The sequence below is a fragment of the Urocampus carinirostris genome, chromosome 2, assembly GCF_059441175.1.
Source record: "Urocampus carinirostris isolate Australia breed hairy pipefish chromosome 2, RoL_Ucar_1.0, whole genome shotgun sequence".
Classification (NCBI taxonomy): domain Eukaryota; kingdom Metazoa; phylum Chordata; class Actinopteri; order Syngnathiformes; family Syngnathidae; genus Urocampus; species Urocampus carinirostris.
In genome coordinates, this window is record NC_142350.1 from 7952246 (window position 1) to 7972899 (window position 20654).

Below are 20654 nucleotides of genomic sequence, written 5' to 3' on the forward strand. Positions count from 1 at the left end.
ACATAATTAAGTGTAGAAAGAGTATGATGGCATCTTAGGCCTTTATTTTGAAATGACGCTTAGGGTGTGGAGTCAAATTTTGAATTGAGAGGAAAAAAGAGAAAAAAAATATTCTTTTAGTTCAAGTAAAGTGAGAAAATGCATGAGAAAAAAGTAAATGACGGATTGAGGTTTTTAGTTTGAAATTATCCATGAAGGTGCGCCAAGTAAAATGTTTAGTTTAAAAAGAAAAAGGGTAAAAAAAAAAAATCAGCAGGAAGAATAAAATGTCAAATAAAATGAAGAATGATGGCATTCTAGGCCTTTATTTTGAAATGATGCATAAGGGAAAAAAACCACAGGAAAAAAAGGAAAGAATGTGGAGGAAAAATGTTTTTCTTAATCCTTTGTGAAGTGTGTACCCAACGCCAACACACTGGCTCAGCATCCCCACAGTTGCCATGACGATGGGAGAGCGACCACTCACTCCACAGTTTTTTTTTCTTTCTTTATCGCTCCCTCGCTCTTCCCAATCAGGCGAGGAAGGAAGCTCCTCTTCCTCCTCCTCCTCTCCGTCCTCCTCATCCTCAGCTTCACCTTTCTTCTTCACCTTTTGTCTCGCTCCATCCCTCCGTCCCTATCTCGTTCTTTCTTCTTTTCTCTCTCTCTCTCTCTCTCTCTCTCTCTCTCTCTCTCTCTCTCTCTCCATCCTCCCTCCAGTTTCTTCTTGTTTTTTTGTGCCGGTGTCGGCCACCGGTGAGGACAAGCGAGTGGGAATCTGAAGACAGGTGAGGACATGGAGGAGACCAAGAGGACCTGAAGAGGACGAAGCGGGGACATCCGAGGAAAAACCAGGACCGGGACCAGAAAGGATGGAGGCCAAAGGCAGGAACCTGCACCCAGGTGACACACAAACACACATGCATGCGTGGGTGTGTTTTGGAATGTGTGTTAGTGCATCCGTGTTAGGATTGGACAGGTACCGATACCGTATCCGATACCAGCCTTATGTAAGGTACCGATACTGACGATTGTCGGTGGTGTCGGCCTGAGAAAATCATGCGTCAAACATCCTTAATCTGCATCCAAGTCACAATAAATGGTTCATGCCGGTATCAGGTCTTAACAAGCGGATTGTGCTGATACTGGTATCGGTTCCAATAACAGTCCTGTGTTATGTAAGGTATCGGTACTCACTTTTGTAGTTGGTATCAGTCTGAGAAAATGGGGTGTTGAATATCTTTAGTCTGCATCCAAGTTACAAGAAAGGGTCACTACTACTTGTTCAGACCTGGTACTAGCATTTGCTGATACAGGTATTGGTTCCAATTTCATTCATATGTCTGTATCTGTACTCGCGATTGTACGTTGTTTTGCTCTAAAAAAAAAACGTGCTGTCAAACATACAGTTTGCATCCAAGTCACAAGGAATAGTGGATACCATTTGTTCAGACCCAAAACTGTGTTTTCCTACACACATATCAGCCTTTTGTAAGGTGAAAGTGGGGGTCAGTCTGAAAATCTGGTGTGGAACATCCTTAATCTGCGCAATACACGTCACTAGGAATGCTTGATACCGCTTATTCAGACCCACTATTTTCTGATACGGGGATTAGATATTTCCTGATACTGTTATCAGTTTCAATACCAGCCATATGTAAGGTATCAGTACTCACAGTTGTAGGTGATAAGGTAGTATGTATTATACAAGTAGCTAGGAATGGTTGATACAGCTTATTTCGGACCGATCCCGGAATTTACTGATACCGCCATGGGTCATAATACGGGTCTTATGTAAGGTATCAGTCCTCACGATTGTAGGTTATGTTGGTATTACAAAATTTGGTGTTGAACATCCTAAGTCTGAATCAAAGTCATAGGGATCATTGATACCGCTTTGTCAAATCCAATACCGGAACTAGCTGGTACCAGCCTTATTTAATGTATCGGTCGGTGGTTTTTGTCTGAGCAAATGCGGTGTCGAACATCCTTATTATACATCCAAGTAACAAGGAACGGTTGATACCGCTTCTTCAGACTGATACTAGCATTTACTGGTTCCAATACCAGCCTAATTTAAGCTATCAGTGTTCACAATCGTAGACGGTATTGATCTGAGAAAATATCCTTAGTTTGTGCAACACAAGTCCCTAGGAATAGTCAAGACCAATTATTTGGAACTGATACCATTATTTTCTTATACCTGTATTAGTTTCAATACCAGCCTCATGTAAGGTATCGACACTCATAATTGTAAGTAGCATCAGTTTGAAAAAATGTGGTTCGGAACCACTTTAGTCAGTGTAATACAAGTCACTAGGAATGGCCGATACTGCTCGTTCAGTCCGACACCAGTATTTGCCAATACTGACAAGAAGGATCATAGTGAAAAAATTCAGCTCGGCTACACCTAAATTCTAACATTGAATTTAATTTGTTCGGTTTCTAATCTAAACATTAAACATGTAAACTCAGACTAGAAATGGTTTTAAGACCAATACTGTTTTTTGGTGATACAGACACCAAGGATCATTGAGAAAAAAAATTAGCTTGGCCACCACCAAATCCTACCACTGATTTGTATTTTTTAGTTTGCAATCTATGCATTAGATTTGTTGACTTCTTCTTGGAATGGTTGATATCGCTTGTTCAGACTGATACGTGATACGTATCGACGCAGAGACAAGTTTCCTGGCGCGTCCGGCCCTGGCCTGGTGCGAGCGCGGCATCCAGGTTCTGCTGACCAGCATGGGAGCTTTTGCCGCCTTCGCCCTGATGACTGTGGCCATCGGCACCGACTACTGGTTGTACGCTCGAGCCTTCATCTGCAACAGCACCGCTAACTCGTCTTCTGCACAAGATGAGACCCCCAAAGACAAGAAGGACCCCGGGGCCCTAACCCACTCGGGACTCTGGAGGATCTGCTGCCTCGAGGGTACTACAGTACAAGCACTGTAGCAATATTAGCATTGTTAGAATAAGTACCATGTGACTAGTGATGGGTAACACGTTCGACCTGTCCAGAACCACACCTCGACCAAACCTTATCTTTGAACCAGAAACCCAAGTCAAGCCCAAGACGTAATGTTGAAGTCCATACCAGGTCCTTGGTTTACAAGTCCAATGGTTTATACAAAAAAATGTCTGGGTTTTTAAGCAATAAGGTTACAAATTTAGCATCAAGTAATAGTCTGTGATCAACAAATCCAAATCTTGTCCAAATTTTAAGGTTCAAAACCCACACCAAGCCTTGGTGTTCCAAGTTGTTGTGTTAGTTACAAGATTGAATTCCAACTGAAGTCCAAGTCTTAAGGTTTAGAGTTCACATAAATCTTGTGGTACTGATTATACTTCTTTAGGTGCCAGTCCAAGTCAAGTCCCACCCTTCAACCCATAAATCCAAGTCACAAGGTTGAAAGTCTTCCCCACGTCTTACGTTTTCGAGGCTAGGCTCAAGGGGTACAAGTCAAGTCAAGTCAAGTCAATTTTATTTGTATAGCCCTAAATCACGAAGAGTCTCAAAGGGCTTCACAGATTATTACATTATATTACACAGACTATTTTTCAGCCGCGAGAAGAGTAGGTTATTCATATGCTATGGAGTAGAAATGAGTTTTAAGCTTAGATTTAAACATTTCCACTGAGGTTGCAGATTGGATCTCAGGGGGAAGAGCATTCCACAGCACCGGTGCCCGGATGGAGATCGCTCTGGAACCAGCAGAACACTTCTTTGCTCTTGGGATCACCAGAAGACCGGCACTCTCAGATCGTAGGCTTCGGACCGGGACATAGGGGGAAATCAAGTCCTAATCATGTCCTAATGTTTGACCCACAAATCCAAATTGTAGGGTGGAAAGTCCACACAATGTCTCAGGGTTTCAAGTCTAAGTTCTAAGGAAACAAGTCCCATTCAACTGCTGGTCTTTATCCCACAAATCCAAGCTATGTTTTGATGTCTAGGCAGGAATGAATTGGATTTTAAATTAAAGACTTAAGGGTCCAAGTCTAACACTTTGACCCAAAAATCTAATCTATGTTTTAATGGTTTGAAGTCCAAGTCTCAAAGGTACAAGTCCTAGTCTTTGGATTGTGAGTCCAAGTCTTAAGTCGTGCAATACCTGGTCTTTGACCACAAATCCAAACTAAATGTAAAATTTTCTTAAGCAGAACCAAGTCTTTGGACTTCAAGTCCTGAGTCTTACTATTTAAAACCTTGATGGGTATTTCCTTACTTCTCAGGTCTGAAACGAGGCGTGTGCTCGCAGATCAACCATTTCCCTGATGACGCCGACTACGACCAAGACGCCGCTGAGTATCTGCTGCGTGAGTGACACACAAAATCAAGATGGAGGAGAGAAGGAAGTTGAAAGGACAGAAGGGGCTGGTGGGCGGACATCCACAAATTATTTTCAGCTGGATCAGAAAGACACTGTTCTCTTCTCTCTGTAGCACCATTTTGTTCGGATATGCTACCATGTACCCCTTAGCATATGTGATTCATGCTGTCATTCTTATAACGATGCTCAATGGATACTTTTTCGGTATCCAATACTGAATCCAGACCTTAGTCCTGATACAGATAATGAATGTTCGGGATCGGCGGGTGCCGATACTGAGTATTGGTATTGTCTACGGTACACAAACACTAAATATATAATTGTTCCGAAGGCTACAATCTGGGATTTTAGTGTATTTACTGTCATCATTGCCTAGTATTGGCACTTGATATCGATATACGTGAATACTGATCAATGTAACTTTTATAAGGATACTCAGTTGATATTTTGTCAGACCCATACAGGTGCTAGTACTTATTCCAGACCTTAGTCCTGATTCAGATATCCAATTTTTAAAAAGAGCGTGTAGTGATACAGAGTATTGGTATTGTGTTTGTAACACAAACAATACATTCTGGGAACTGAACACATTGTTGGCTGGTTTCAGCGGTTTAAGTGAGTCTTGAATCTTGTTGTCCTTTTTTTAAACTCTACTCGATTGATACTTTTTCAGACTGATACAAATACAGGTATTAAGTCCAGACTTTAGTCCTGATACAGATTCAAACTCTTAGGGATCCTTTGGTGCCGATACAGAGTATCAGTATCATCTTTGTTCCTGAACCTTAATCGATTATAGGAACTGAGAGTATTAACTGTCATCATTGCCTAGTATCACTTAGTATCGGTTTGAGTAGTTACTGATTCACATTCTCGATTTTATAAGGATGCTCAATTGATAAAAAAAATTCCAGACTCATACAAGTCTGAGTTCTCTATCCAAAACTGAGTCCTGATAACATAGTATTGGTATCATCTTTATAACAAAGACTTCATTTATCCTCGGAGCTGAGCCACCATTGCCTGGTACCAACACTTAATAACGGTTTAAGTGAGTTGTAAATCATTAACCATTTTACCAACTACTGCGATTACTATTTTCGGGTTATTTTTTATGATAAAATTGACCACAAGAGGGCGGTACCAACAACAGAATTACTGATATGTAGGGGGGGAAAAGCCTTGTGTCGGCACATTTTTTTTGTTCCTCACCCATGTTCCACCCCAATGTAATAGATAAAGAGAACTTGGTATCGGTCATTTACTCGTACCTTGCCCATCCCTATGTGATCAAATAAAAAATTACATCTTAAAATGAAGCCTGGTATTGACCCATTTAGACATTCTTTGCCTATCCCTAATATAAAAATATGAGCACTGATATATTGAAATACAGCATGGTATGAGCTTTTTTTTTCTCTCATTCCTCGTCCATTCCTAATATGAAAAACTACTGATATCTTGAAATAAAACCTGGTTTTGGCCATATACTCACCGCTAATGAGATCAAATTAATCGTGATATCTTGAAATAAAGCCTAGTATCAACCCATTTTCTTATTCCTCGCCCGACCCTAATGTGAAAAGTAGGAACTGATATCGTAAAATGAAGCCTATTATAGTCCCTTTACTCGTTCCTTGCCCCTCCGTAATGTGAATCAATGAGTATTGATATATTAAAATAAATCCTGGTATCAACCTATTTACAGTACCTGTTCCTTGCCCATCCTTAATGTCTATAATAAGTACATATATAAATCCTGGTATCCACTCAATTACTTGTTCCTCGCCCATCTTTAAAGTCAAGTCATGTTTATTTGTACAGCCCTTAATCACAAGACATCTCGAAGTGCTGTGAAAAAATAAGCACTGATATCTCCAAATACGCCTGGTATGTGTCCATTTCATTGTTTCTTACTCAACCCTAATGTAGAAAAGTAAGTACTGATATCTTGAAATAGTCTGATATTGACCAATTTCTTCAAACCTCGCCCATCCCTAATATTAAAAAACATTGAATGTGTTTTGCTAACAAATAGAGAAAGTTGTCGCAGATTTGCTTCTCACTTTCTGTCCGACCACCTACACAAAAAGTGTCACTTGTGTGTGTCTGTCTCTGTGTGTGCAGGAGTGGTGCGTGCATCTAGCATCTTCCCCATCCTCAGCGCAGTGCTGCTACTGCTGGGTGGAGTGTGCGTTGCCTCCAGCGGCTTCTACAAAAGCAAACGGAACATCATCCTGGGGGGTGGGATTCTCTTTGTGGCCGCAGGTCAGGAATAAATTTTTTTTTTAAAGAAAAATCATGCTGACCTATGTGAGATTTTTCCTGTATAAACCACATCCCTCCCTATGCGCTGCTTTTCCATTCTCTACTGGTGACACACAACCAAATTTCTTACTGATGCATGTTTTGCCACCAGGTCTGAGCAACATCATCGGCGTGATCGTCTACATCTCAGCGGCCCTCAGTGACATCTCCCCCCGGAAGGACGAAGACAAGAAGTGGCACTACTCCTACGGCTGGTCCTTCTACTTCGGAGGGCTGTCCTTCATCCTGGCCGAGATGGTTGGCGTGCTGGCGGTCAACATCTACATCGAGAAGAACAAAGAATTGCGCTGCCGCTCCCGCGCAGACCTCTTCAAGAGCACCACACACGCAATGCTCCGCCTACCCAGTTACCGCTTCCGCCGCCGCTCACGCTCCAGTTCCCGCTCCACCGACCCACCCCGCTCACAGGAGACCTCCCCCGTCGGAACCAAAACCTTCAACCTGCCGCCGTCCGCACCACCCTTCTCTGTGGCCACCTTACCCAACCCTCACCACGGCAGCGGCGGTAGCGGAGACATCTCCATGTACACTCTGTCCCGGGACGCCAAGTTAGGGAGTCTAGGGGGTGGTGCACCGCCGCTTTATGGCACCATGGACCGGGCAACGCTCTACCAACTGCACAACTACTTCCCCAAGGACGGTGGAAGCGGCAGTAGCGGGGGTGGTGTGCCAGTGGGTAGTGGTACGCTCCCCTCACACTCTAAGTCCAACCTGGCGGCTGCCACCCAGAACGCCGCCCCACTAAATAGTGCCGCCTCCGCCGGTGGATCTGCCCCCTCCGCCGGGTCCAGTGCCACCATGGAGCGGGACAGGGGCAACGTTGGGACACTGGACCGGTTGACTGCAAAGCGGGACCGGGACAGCAACTCCGATACTCTCAACAGAAAGACAACGCCCGTCTGAAAGTTGATTGGTGGGGCTTGGAGGGGGCGGTATTACCATTCATAAATAAGCCAATTTGTTTTGAACCGCTTTAGTCTTTGGGACGTGAAACAGCCATAAGCATTTAAACACCTGACTAAAGGACATACAAATACACACATTCATCCAAATGAGACGATCAAAAAAGAACAGAAGCACAGGTTGATGCATACAATTAAACACACGTGATGGACAATTCATATTGACACACAAACACACTTTTGTGATTGAATGTCCACAAACAAGCAGACACACAAACACACATCGGCACACAAATGTTGACATTGACACAAAATGCAAACGTATACACACAAATACACTCACAATGGATAAAATGGAAATGACACAGAAATACACCTTTGGACAAAACCACACTTTTGTCCATGAGAGTCCACAAACGCACAATGACACAAGCACACACTCACACACACACACATTAACGCACAAATGTTTTGAAATTCACACAAATACAAACGTGCATTGTACTCAAATACATAGAGAATGTACACGCACCTAGACACAAACACTCTTTTGTGCATAATTGTCCACAAACCATTTTAAACTAAAGCAAAAGCATACACATTGTCATACTTGCACACAAATGAGGACAAACACACGCGTCGCAAACTAGTAAAACCTACTTCACCGAACACAAATATACGTATCATGGAAACAAACGCATTAGAAAACATTAACAAAAACAAACTTAGGTACCCAAACAAATACAAAATAACATAAGCAGACTCGCACATTTTGATGTGAATACAAGTGTAGAAACACACACACTCCTGCCTTCTACCCGTAGTTTTGTTGATGTTCTGGTTTTCCTCTCAGGACTACAAATATGGCGGCGAGGACACACACAACTCGATGATGTTTTCTCCCGCCAATTAATCGAAATAATCGGAGAATCCGATTTCTGCCTTTCACTCTTCTCACATTTGAGCCTCATAAAGGTTAAGCACACAACGCAGAATATTCCTTACAATAATAATCATATTTGATATATATTCAAATGTTTCATTTCATTTTTTAAAGACAAAAAATGTTTTTGTTTTTTTTTGTATTTTGATATTTCAATAGTTTGTTGGTAATATCGAGCCTGTCGTACTTTGTGGTCTCTGTGGAGTCACGTGGAAAAGTGAGTTTTTTTCATCTTTTTTTTTGTTTTGTACGATGCTGTCAGAGTTACAGGGTTGGGTAGGGTTACTTCAACTGGATTACTTTCAATTACTTTTGGATTACACCAATACCAAATATGCTAATAAAAGACAAAAGAAACTAAATATGAATACAATTATGACTCACAACACGTGGTAAGCTTTCTCTCCTGGCTTTGATTTCTTTGATCTCCGGCAAAACTGACATGAAATGCGACAGAAACAAAATGAAAATAAATCCAAACAGCTTGCCAACATCATTTTTGCCGTTCCATGTATTCCGTTACTCCCCAAGCCTGCACAAAATTTAGTAATTTTATTCATATTTAGTTTCTTTTCTCTTTTATTAGCATATTTGGTATTGGAGTAATCCAAAAGTAATTGAAAGTAATTGAAAGTAATCCAGTTAAAGTAACCCTACCCAACCCTGGAGTTAAAGTATTAACTTCAGATTTACTTTCAGAGTTAATGCTTTAGATCTGCTTTAACTCAACAGTTACACTTTTACTTTAGTTCCAAAAGTTTAACCTTAGTGTAAATGCTTTAAAGCAGCTTTAAAAACGAACTCAGCAGTTAAATGGTTTTGAGCTTTAACTCTGGAGCTGAAGCTAAAGCCCTAGGTACAAATATTTGGCTTCCAAATTAAAGCTTTAAAGTGTTAAGTTTAGATTAAAAGCTTTGATCTGAAATGAACGCTTTGATGCCCCAACGTTTTTTTCAAATTGTTTAGTAAAAACATCTTTGATTGCATTCCATTATTTCTTTTTGTTTTTACACATGGCCATCAAAGTTAAAGCTTTAATTCCAAATCTTTAACCATAGAGTTAAAGCTTCATATTGCTTTAACTCCATGGCTGTTGATTTAAGTTGAATGCCTAAATGCACAAATTTAAGCTCGCCACTTGAAGTTAAGTAAAACAACTTTAAAGCTTTAACTTCTGCTCAGGAGTTGAATAAACATTTAACTCCAGAGTTTAGGGAGCCATTATTTTGGAGTTATTTGCCTTTTTTGTTAACATATAGTGCTGTCAAAGTTAAAGCTTTTATTCTGGGACTCCAGAGTTAAAACTTGTTTAACTCCACTGTTAGTGCTTCTGCTCTAAAACTCAACTTCATAGTTAAAGCTTTTTTTTAGCTTTAAAGGGTTTAAAAGGTTTACTCTGGTGTTAATTTTTTAAGCATTTATCATAAAATTAAAGCTGCTTCTTAACCAGAGTTAACAACGTAACCAGAGTTAATGCAGCTTTAACCTTAGCTTCAAAGCCTTAACTCAGGATTTTAAAAAGTTTTGATGCTTTTACCAGTCTCTGAACCGCTTTAAAGCGTTATCACCTGATTACATAATCTTTAACTCTTGATTTAACTTTTAACTTGGACAGTACTATAACCAAGAGTCCAATCTGCTTTTGGGATTTCAGAATCAACATTTTAGATGGAATTTGAATGATAAAAACATATATACAGTATATATTTGTAATGTTATATATAGAGTGTTAGTAAAAGCACATAGAGATTTATTTACTGGTGATTAATGTATAAATATTTATGTATATATATATATATATATATATATATGTATTTCCAATGTGCATTAGTGCTAAGTCGGGGACCTTGCTGTCTTTGTTGTGTGCACCAAATTGAGTTATCGGTTCATGATTTCAACCACTTTGGCCTAAAGGATCAAGGGAAGCAATATAAATGTTTAGAAAAATATATTTCAACGGTTTGCATGTACATATATAAGATCATAACGTTGATATTCAATAAAGTTGTTTACAAAAAAGCATTTACGGCGTGGAACTCACAAACGCAATCACACTCCGAGCCAGCAAGGGCAGCACGGGGAAGGACAGTTAAAGATAAATCAAATTCATGAAAGTGTTTTCTTTATTAATAAAGTGAAAAACAAAATGAAACACAGAAGGAAACATGCTTTTTCTGTTTGACAATTTTTTCACAATATCACCAAACCCTAATGTAGAAAAGTAAGTACTGATACACGTTAGCATAAGAGTAAAAGTTGTTTCTTACTTACGATATACAGAAAAAATATGTAAATGTATTTTAAACATAAGACACTGTATGAGATCACACAAGGCTCTGTAATGTCATTCAATCGTCTTAAAACATTAGCAAACAAGGCTGATGCTAGGTGCTAAGCTTGGCCAGTTAAACAACTGGAAAAAAATGATCAGAGTAATCCCTTGTTTTTGGCAGGAGTTTGGGCGCAGGTAATGTACGTTTGTGAAGACGTTTGTCAACAACTTAGACCGCACAGGGAGACACAGGCACTAAAGGGGCAGCGAAACAGTTTAGCCAATCAGAATGCAGAAAACAATGTCTGATGAAAATCCATGAAATAGCGAAACCGCGTATAGTAAACCACCGATTACTGTATTGAATTAGATTTTTTTACGGATCCACATGAGAGAATCAACCCCTGAGAAGAGGCAAAATTGTTTGTGTGCTTTAAGACTTTGTGTTGACATGTCCGCCATCTTGCATGTGGCAAATGTGCCACGTCAATGGGAAAGTGAAAAAACAATCCCAACAGAAATTTTCAGTTCATTCAGTTTTAGTGTTCCAGCTGTGCATTACGTCTGCCGGCCACTAGCTGGTGCCACCCTGGCACCTCTGCCAGGGTCTGCAGGGCAGTGCTAGCAGCAAAAAGAGGAGCCCGCCAACAATCAAGACGGCGCCGGCGCAGCCCAGACACGACACGGACCAGGAAAAGTTGTGGTGCAGTGGCACCGAGTGGTCGCTAGCCAGGAGGGACCACAGGGACTGCTGGAAGACCAGCAGGGACAGAAGGACCAGAATACCTGGGGAAAATAAACAGAATATGCAGCTAGTAGCGCCATCTAGCGTATAAAACGAAGTTACCGGAGAGGAGGAAGCAGATGGAAGCGGGCTTAAGGAAGAAAACGATTTCCTTGCTGAGCGCCATGGTGATGCAAATGGCGCCCATCGCCATGAGGACCAAGCTGAACATGGACAACATGGCCGACGCCATATTCAGGCCTGACACACACACAAAAAACTTGTATGAAAACGCCGACCAACTTAAGAATTGATACCTGACGTCCTGCACTCAAGTAAGTTCAAATTTCTAAGTGGTTTAGCTACTTAGACAGAGGTAGGCTGCAGAATACAGTGAAAGCAGCACAGCGCATCATTGCCTGCCCTCTCCCCTCTATGATGGACACATGTTTCCCACGGGGTAAGGCCATCCGTTCATTCAATTATTCATTATTACTGAGTTGTTATTATGTTATTACTTAGTTTTGAAAGCATTAAGATTCTGAAAAAAACAACTAGGGTGGTACTTTTAAATGAGGTGTTCGAGTGTTTCGACTGACTTTTGTTAGTGGTCTTTTGGAACATGACGGCATTCTCGCCCGTTGTGAAAAACTTGAAGTGGGTGCAGTTGGATTCTGAAAGACAAATGTTCAAAAAAAAAAGGCCACGCCCAGAAAATAGTTAATGCTTTAATAGGCAGCTTTAAAGCTTTAACCCTAAAGTTAACTTACAGTTAAAGCAATGCTAAAGCTTTAACCCAAGAGTTAAAGCAACAGTAAAGCTTTAACTCCAGACTTTAGGCTGGGGTAAATAGTTTGTCAAAAGTAGCTTTCACTTAAAAATTACAGCAACTTAAAAGCTTTTATTTAAGAGTTACCTTAACTTCAAAACTCTGACCCAAGAGTTAACTAAAGCTTTAAATGAAGAGTTACAGCAACTTAAAAACTTTGACTCAAGCGTTAAAGAAACGCGACAGAGCTTTAACTCGAAAGTTAAAGTAACTCCAAAGCATTTCCTTAAAAGTGAAATGTTGTTTTCACAGTTGGAGCGTCAAAGCAACTTTCAAGCTCTAACTTGAAAGTAGAAGCAACTTCAAAGCTTTTCATTGAAAGGGTAAAGCAACTTTCAAGCTTTACCTCAAATGTTTCAGCGACATTAAAACTTGAACTTAAAGCTTTGGAGTTGATTTAACCCTTAGCACGAAAATTGAATACACTTCAAGTTTTAACACTAAGGTTAAAGCATTTTTCAAGCAATGATTCAAGAGCTGAAGCAACATTATTTTCTCTCAATTCAAAAAAATCGACCCAAACAGAATAACTCAATGTATTATTCAACTTAAAAAACCTCAACAGCTCAATGGCCACAATTAAATAAAAAGATATGATACCGACAAATGAATTCAAATTAATTCAACTAGATATCTAACTTTAGGAACTTTCTGTTTGCCAAATGCCAAAAAAAGGTACGTACAAATGAACTGAGAGTAATTCAATAACCAATCCACTGACAAATTACTCATTTAATTAGCTTAAAAAAACAAAGCCATCTCTCCAAATGCCCCAATTCATTTGAACTATAGAACTGACAAATGAACTTAAATGAATTGATACTCATGGAAATTGTGTCACTGACCTCCAGGCAGCTCAGCAGGACCGCAGCTTTCCCTGTCGGGGTCGATGTCGACCACCCAAAGCATCTTGGTGCAGGCCTTCCACAGACCGAAGTGCATCGCCGGGCACGTCTGCCCCAAACACAAGGTCAGGAAACAGCAGAAACTCCTCCAAGCACCTGTCCCAAAAACTTTTTCTCACCTGGTTGCCATAGAAACTCTTGGGCGGTGCCAGCTCCACCCAAAATTCCGTGCCCACACCTAGCACAGTCAGGATCACGCCCACAATGGCCACGAAAAACGCCAGCTTGATCTGCGGCATGGAATGCTTATTAAGGTGGGTTTATTTTTTTATATTTGGATTTTTTTAACGTTTCTTTCTTCTTAAAATTCCGATGTTCAAAATTTCTAATACTTACAATTTTAATTTTTATATTTATATTTTTTTTAATTTTCCCCCAAAAATGATTGTGTGATTTTATTTTTAGTTTTTAGTTTTTCATTTTTACTGTTCAATTTTTGGTTTTGTAGTTTTAGTTTTGTAATTTTTAATTTATGTTTTTATTTCATACATATTATCTTATTTTATATATTTTTTAAGTTTTTTATTTTTTCACTTTCTTTGTTTTTTTTTTCATTTTCAAATTTGTTGGTTTTATTTTCATACTTTTGTGATTTATAATTTTTTTTAATATTTTCGATTGAATGCTTTTATTTTTAATTACTCTTTCATGTTTAATTTTTGTATTTTTCGATTTATTATTTTTTTAATTTTATGAATTATTTATTTTACTTTTCATAATAAAAAAATTCAAAAGATGAAATAAAAATGTATGACAATATTAAAGCGTAAATCCCGATTAAATGCGGGTTTGAACAAGATAAAAACTGTCAAGGAAATTCTAAAAGAAAAAATACTTTAATAAGGTAAAATAATATTTTTCTATTATTTACAATAACATCCATCCTTCCATCCATCCATTATCTGCACCGCTTATCCTCAGTAGGGTCGCGGGAGTGCTGGAGCCCATCCCAGCTATCTTCCGGCAGTGGGCGGGGGACACCCTGACCTGGTTGCCAGCCAGTCGCAGGGCGCACAGAGACAGACAACTCGCTTGCTCAAATAAACTGGGAATGTGGGAGGAAACCAGAGTGCCTGGGGGGAAACCTACGCAAGCACTGGGAGAACATGCAAACTCCACACAGGAAGATTCGATCTCATGACCTCAAAACTGTGCGGCACACGCGCTAATCACTGCGCCACTGTGCTGCCTTACAATAATAGGAGTAATAGGAACAATTATAACGATGCCGTTATTCATGATATGTCAATACAAAATACTTCAAAAAATAAGGAGGTTCTGAAAAAAACATTCCCCCCACCACCCCTCCCTCCCTCACACACTCATAATAAACACCTCAGCTATTTTCGTAGGCTTTCCGTGCCTTGTTTTCTTTTCACCTTGCCTTCCTGTGCCTCAGACATGGCGTTTTGGCCGGTCCTGCGCCGCTTGTTGCCCCCGAAGGTGCTGCGGCCGCTCATGAGGCCCGTCAGGCCCCCCATGCCCTGGGGCCCCCCTGTCCCACCGGCCCCCTGGGCCCCCACCGAAGAGGCCGCGGCCGGGGACACCGCACGACCCTCCTCGTCCGTCACCAGGAAGGTGGACCACATCATCGGGGAAAACAAAAATTGCAGATCAACGTTGAATCAGAAGTTGAAAAATATGGCAAATTCAAAAATGGATGGCCGTTAGATATAAAAAAAAAATAGTTTCCCAAAAAGAGATGTCAAAAAATCCCGATCATCAGGCAGCTACGCATCTTCTGGGGAGGGTAAAATGAAAATTCGGACAAAAGAAACATGGTGGCGCAGTCATTAAGGAAACATGCACCCCAAGATGATTCCTGGAAAACACACAAAAAAATGTTAAGGTCAGGTTTTTACCCAAAAAACAAACTATCAGGAATAGGCAAAAATTCATGAATAAATAATAAAATCGGTTTTGATGTAAAAGTAGGGTTGGGTTAAGCTCTTAAATTTAGCCTCAATCTTCTAAATAAACCAGTATTGAAGTTTCAGATGTATTTATTAAGTAGTGTTTTGAGACTGTTAATATGAATTACATTTTAAATTCATATTTAAGGTTTGAATCCTTGGTTAGGGCTTTAAGGTTTCAAGATGGGGTTTCCAATCAATTTTTACATTTGTATCGTAAGACAAAAAGTAAAACGCTTTGTTAGTTTTTTTAAATCCTGATAAGGAAATCATTCTATATTAAGTCATCTTGATAAGGTAATCAGTGTATGTTAAGTCATCAAAAGATGGTTTTGAACAAGTGTCCGGGCTCAAAAGTAGGTCCCCCTGCAGTAAGGTTTCCAGAGTATTTCATTCAAAGCAAAAATCTGAATTGAATCTCTGGTTTAGAGTTGTGGGCATTTTTTCCTAGTTTAAGGCTTCAAAATTGGTTTTAAAGCCTGTGTTTGGGTTTAAAATTCAGCCCTAGCCTGAGTAGGTAAAATAGGTCCAGGTTCAATCTTGTTCTCCACTTCAGGTTTCCAGATTATAGTCTGAATTACTTTAAATTCTTATTTAAGGTTCAAATACTTTGTTAGGGCTTCAAACCAGTATGATTTCGACATAGGTTTTCAAACAAGATCAAAACACCAATTTCCAGAATGAAACCTGATTCAGACTATCAAAAAGATGTGGGTTTCAAGCCAAGGTAAAGGCTTTCAAATTAGTATCTCAAGAAATCAGGTCTAAAGTCCAGTTACAGTTTTAAAGACTTGGAAAATTATTTCTTTTATTTGAAGCTTAGTTGAATTAATGAAAAGTCGTTAAAATGTGTCTTTGAAACCGATTTAAGGCTTCCAGCATTTGGGTTGCAAGTAATTGGGTTTAATTGGAGCCTAGTTTAAGGCTTTTTAACGAAGGGGGTTGAAGCCTGTGTTATTTCAAATTTAGCCAAAAGGCCTGCAGGGTTTGGATCTTGTGCTATATTTTCTATTAGGGCTTGAATTAAGGTTTCGAAACCTGATTTGATGCTTTAAAGTAGCATTTTGAGCCTTAGCCTGGTTATGTCTTTCAAATTAGCATCTTAAGGTTTAAAGCGTGGTCAAGGTTTTAAGTCTCGGTAAGAGAATCAGTGTCTGTTCAGTCATCAGCATGGGTCTTTGAACCTGGACTTCTAAGTGGGATTTCCAGTATTTGGGTTGCAAGTAATGTATCAAGCCTGTTTAATTCAAGGCAAAAATTTGAGGTCTGGGTAAAATTTAAAGTAAGGGTTTAAACGTAAATCCTGGGTTAGGTTTTCAAATTTAGCTTCAAATGTTTTTAAGATAGATAGATAGATAGATAGATAGATAGATAGATAGATAGATAGATAGATAGATAGATAGATAGATAGATAGATAGATAGATAGATAGATAGATAGATAGATAGATAGATAGATAGATAGATAGATAGATAGATAGATAGATAGATAGATAGATAGATAGATAGATAGATAGATAGATAGATAGATAGATAGATAGATAGATAGATAGATAGATAGATAGATAGATAGATAGATAGATAGATAGATAGATAGATAGATAGATAGATAGATAGATAGATAGATAGATAGATAGATAGATAGTTTATTCATCCCCGTAGGGAAATTCACACTTCCAGCAGTATCCTTGTGTTGAAAATAAAATAATAATGAATTAAAAAAAATAGAATACATAAATACCCATTATAACGTGTTGATATAGAGTATTTAAATAGTGCTACATAATATACACACTGTAATAAAAATAGGGTAATATGCAAGTGGGGGTGGGGTTTAATGTGGGCTTTTACTCCCCTGGGTGAAGTTAAAAAGCCTGATGGCATGAGGAAGAAATAAATTATCTCCTCAGTCTGTCCGTGGAACAATATTGTGACAGCAGTCTGTCGCTGAAGCTGCTCTTCTGTTTGGAGATGATGCTGTGTAGTGGATATGATGAATTGTTCATGATTGACCGCAGCTTTTTCAGTGCCCGTCTCTCAGCTACTGTTGTCAGGCTGTCCAGCTCTGTGCCCACAACAGAGCTCGCTTTCCTCGCCAGTTTATTGAGACGAGAGGCATCCTTCTTCTTGGCGCTGCCTCCCCAACACGCTGCCGCATAGAAGACGGCGCTTGCCACAACAGTCTGATAGAACATTTGCAGGAGCTTTTTGTTATATGTTGAAGGATGCCAGCCTTCTGAGTAAGTACAGTCGGCTTTGACCTTTCCTGCATAGAGCTTCTGTGTTGGCAGCCCCAAGAGAAGGGTTTTGTAGCTGTTCTATCAATTTAAATAGAGTTGTAAAATTGTAATTAAGGTTCCAATCCTTTATCAGTGTTTTAAAGTAAGGTCTCAGTATAGGGTTTCAAAAAGGGAGCTTGAAATCCTGGTTGCGGAGTGAAGCCTGATCTAGAGTTTAAAAGTACTGTTTTCAGTCTTGGTAATAAGCCAGAGTAGGGTTTTCAGATTAGGCATTTTAGGGTATAAAGCCCGGTTAGGGTTTTGAGTTTTAACAAGGAAATCTGTGTATGTTAAGTCATCAAAACCTGGACTTTGCTTCCAGCATTTGGGTTGCAAGTAGGGTTTCAAGAGTTTTTAAATTAAACTTAAATGGCAAGATTTCAGAGTCCGGCTTAGAGTTTCACGATTGGGTTTTTCAATCTCGGGTAAGGTATCAAGTAAGTGATATCAAAGACTCGTGCCTCAAAGAACGGGAGCAAAGGCCGAACAAAAACCGTCGCGGGCTAAATTGAGGAAGTTATGTGTTTGGAACGTCTCCACGCACTGAAATAAAACCTTTTGGTTAGGCGCTATTTCAGGAGCTTCCTGAACAGCCGGACGCTCCACAATTTTCTTGGCCCAGGAGAAAAATAATCAAGCAAGGCTACGTAGCGGTTAGCACGTATGAGACATAGCATTAGCAAAGTGAAAGCACCGGGTTAACAATTTAGCATGTCATCTCAGTTTCCACAAATGAGAATCTTGACCTGGCAAAATAATGTCAGTCTGGGCGGATTAGCAGTTAGCATGTATAACGTGTAGCATTAGAAAGTCAAAACACCAAGCTAATGTTACCATGTTAGCTTGGTTTTCCATAGATGAGAATGTTTCTTTTTCTTAATGTGATTTTACACGGCTTTAAAAAAAAAAAAAATCAAATTACAATTTTAGATTTGATCAACAAAAAACAATATACATAAGTTATAATACTTAAAAGATGTGTTTGAATGTTTTTTACTGATTATAATTTAACTTATAATAAAACTAGAAAACTTAAATAAAACAGTTGTTTTGCTTAAATCTACAAAAATGAAAAATAAAAGACAACAAACAATATTAAAATTATTCAAATAGATGAGAATAAAATAATATAGAATAAAAACAATAATAAAAAAACAAATAAGATAAAAATCACCAACTCAAATCAAGCAATTAATTGAAAAAAATATATTCGGAAAAGTAATCATTTTAATAAACATTCAAACAACACTGGTGGGTTGGTTGGTTGGATCCCGCAAGCGGCCGGGTCGTAGAAACACCATTTCCTGTGGTGTGTCTTGAGCTAGTACAGCCTGGTGGCGCCCATCCCGCCCACAAATAAAAATAGAAATGAATAATAGTTATTCCCCAAAAATAATACTTTTGATTAAAATAAAAACAATAATCAAATTAATACTTAAATAAAACCAACAAACTCAAATAAAACAGTAAATAATTCTAACAAAAATATGAAAATAAAAAGAAAGTAAACACATTCATTTTGAGATTACAAAAATAGAAATAAACACAAACAAAAGAAAAACAATACATTCAAATAAATTAATTTAAATTATTTTTAAAAATAATACAGTTAATTAAAACATTGTAAAAATAAGATAAATCAAGGAGAAAAATTAAGGATATAAATATGGTTCTAAATAAAAATAACAAATGAAATGAAATAAAATAAAACTATAACATTGTCAATAGTTAAAAATTAAAATAAAGAAAATAAAATAAACACCAAATAGAATAAAAAGGATTTAAACATTATAATAATGAATTTTTAAAAAATGATGTAAAAATTGGTTGATAAGACAAAAAATGGGTTAAAAATTCTAATTTGAATGCAAGAAAACCATAATTTAAAATTGCCAAACTATTATCATCCAAAAATGGATTGGTCACCAATTAAAAGTATTCAGCCAAACATCTGAACGGTTGTATGTCAATATCATTGCACATTTCATCAATGTCAAGCCGCAATTAGTCAAATTTAAGGAACTTTAGATTTGTCCCATGAATAAAATAGGAATTTGACCGGTTGCCATTCACTTTTGGCCCGCTCAATCATTTTCATAGACCACAACAAGGACCCCTTAGCTGTTCTATTTTTTGCAGAAATGGCGCTTACCTGACCTGTAACTGGCGCCGGCATCCGACCGGAGGAAGTCGGCGATTAGAGCGGTCGCAGCCGAGGGCGACAAACACCGCATCACATGTTAGGACCCTCAAAAATATCTCAGCCGCCGCTCACTTTGCTTCCTCCAAATATAGAGTAGGCTCGAGCCGCCTCGAGGGACCTTCTGGAACGCAGCCACCCAGTCCACCCCCACCCAAGCACCCTTAGGTCCAAACCGCATCAAAATCGAATGTGCTGATTAGTCAGGATTACGTCACCAAGTGGAAATCAAGCGAGTGGGAATTGCATCATGCGCGAGTGGGATTCGGGGTGTCTAGGGTGCCGAACCCCTGCACCGGGCCCCAGCCCGTCACCAGGTGTAGACCTGCATAACTCTCATTGTGTTCCCCTCGTAAACACTCGCCATGCAACAATGATACTAACAAGCTGCTGACCTGCTTTTGAGTGGGTGTGTTTTGGGGAGGGGTCTCGTGGGAGAGTTCAACGTGTATGCATGTGTGTGTGTGTGTGTGTGTGTGTGTGTGTGTGTGTGTGTGTGTGTGTGTGTGTGTGTGTGTGTGTGTGTGTGTGTGTGTGTGTGTGTGTGTGTGTGTGTGTGAGAGAGATAGAGAGAGTCTATTTTTGACCCCCACCTGTTAATGACATAAGATATGACCTCGCCAGGGTGGGCCGACCAAGTGTAAGTAAGTGTGAGGTGGTGTGTAGTAGCTGATCCAAGCAACATTCGGAGCCGATAGGGTTTCAAACAATTAGGGTCCAAAAACCTGGTGAGGGTTAGTGAGGGAGTGTGAGTTATGGTATTAGCTATCATTTTAAGCAGTTTTGGGCAAATATGGACAAAAGTTTTTAGCTTTTTATTTCTTTCGACAAGGTCAATGATGGTTTTCCCAAAAGGTTTTGGCCAGCCGATTCCAGAATTGCAAGTACCAATACTTTAAAGATACTAATCAGGTTTTTTAACAAGGGATCCTGTTGTAAATAAATCTTAAAACCCTAGTTGGGATTTAACTATCATGTTGCGCAATTGTGTGCACAAAAGACAAAAAGGCTAGAGGTCTTGCCCATGAGCCCTTTTGTATTTTTT

The 20654-nt window shown here is 39.2% G+C and overlaps 2 protein-coding genes across 4 annotated transcripts; one reads left to right on the top strand and one right to left on the bottom strand.

Moving 5' to 3' along the window:
- Window positions 1-459: 459 nt before the first annotated feature.
- Window positions 460-10511, top strand: LOC148370889 (voltage-dependent calcium channel gamma-4 subunit-like). 2 transcript variants are annotated; one of them, XM_088328683.1, is made up of 5 exons: window positions 460-882; window positions 2633-2914; window positions 4219-4302; window positions 6444-6584; window positions 6736-10511. In XM_088328683.1, exons 2-5 carry the CDS (start codon window positions 2728-2730, stop codon window positions 7545-7547), a joined length of 1224 nt encoding a protein of 407 aa, XP_088184809.1. In that variant the 5' UTR covers window positions 460-882; window positions 2633-2727; the 3' UTR covers window positions 7548-10511. The 2 variants fall into 2 exon arrangements, with proteins under 2 accessions (XP_088184809.1, XP_088184808.1); XM_088328682.1 differs by having other exon boundaries at window positions 461-882; window positions 2660-2914.
- An 83-nt stretch (window positions 10512-10594) lies between these two features.
- On the bottom strand, window positions 10595-19967 carry LOC148370890 (voltage-dependent calcium channel gamma-6 subunit-like). Of its 2 annotated transcripts, none has more exons than XM_088328686.1 (7): window positions 19567-19967; window positions 14599-15041; window positions 13339-13449; window positions 13160-13268; window positions 12085-12159; window positions 11609-11746; window positions 10595-11547 (listed from the first exon to the last, which is right to left on the bottom strand). In XM_088328686.1, the coding sequence occupies exons 2-7, from the start codon at window positions 14809-14811 to the stop codon at window positions 11336-11338; spliced, it is 858 nt and encodes a 285-aa protein (XP_088184812.1). In that variant the 5' UTR covers window positions 14812-15041; window positions 19567-19967; the 3' UTR covers window positions 10595-11335. The 2 variants fall into 2 exon arrangements, with proteins under 2 accessions (XP_088184812.1, XP_088184811.1); XM_088328685.1 differs by having other exon boundaries at window positions 19562-19967.
- Between the last annotated feature and the right edge of the window lie 687 nt (window positions 19968-20654).

What these genes read in the sequence shown, in the direction of transcription:
- LOC148370889 (XM_088328682.1), top strand. Translation starts at nt 852, where the DNA reads ATGGAGGCCAAAGGCAGGAACCTGCACCCAG. An exon ending in CGCCGCTGAGTATCTGCTGC is followed by an intron (nt 4,303 to 6,443) that starts GTGAGTGACACA and finishes CTGTGTGTGCAG; the next exon opens with GAGTGGTGCGTGCATCTAGC. An exon ending in GATTCTCTTTGTGGCCGCAG is followed by an intron (nt 6,585 to 6,735) that starts GTCAGGAATAAA and finishes TTTTGCCACCAG; the next exon opens with GTCTGAGCAACATCATCGGC.
- LOC148370890 (XM_088328686.1), bottom strand. Translation starts at nt 14,811, where the DNA reads ATGATGTGGTCCACCTTCCTGGTGACGGACGAGGAGGGTCGTGCGGTG. An exon ending in AGAGTTTCTATGGCAACCAG is followed by an intron (nt 13,269 to 13,338) that starts GTGAGAAAAAGT and finishes TGTTTGGGGCAG; the next exon opens with ACGTGCCCGGCGATGCACTT. An exon ending in CCAAAAGACCACTAACAAAA is followed by an intron (nt 11,747 to 12,084) that starts GTCAGTCGAAAC and finishes TGTGTGTGTCAG; the next exon opens with GCCTGAATATGGCGTCGGCC.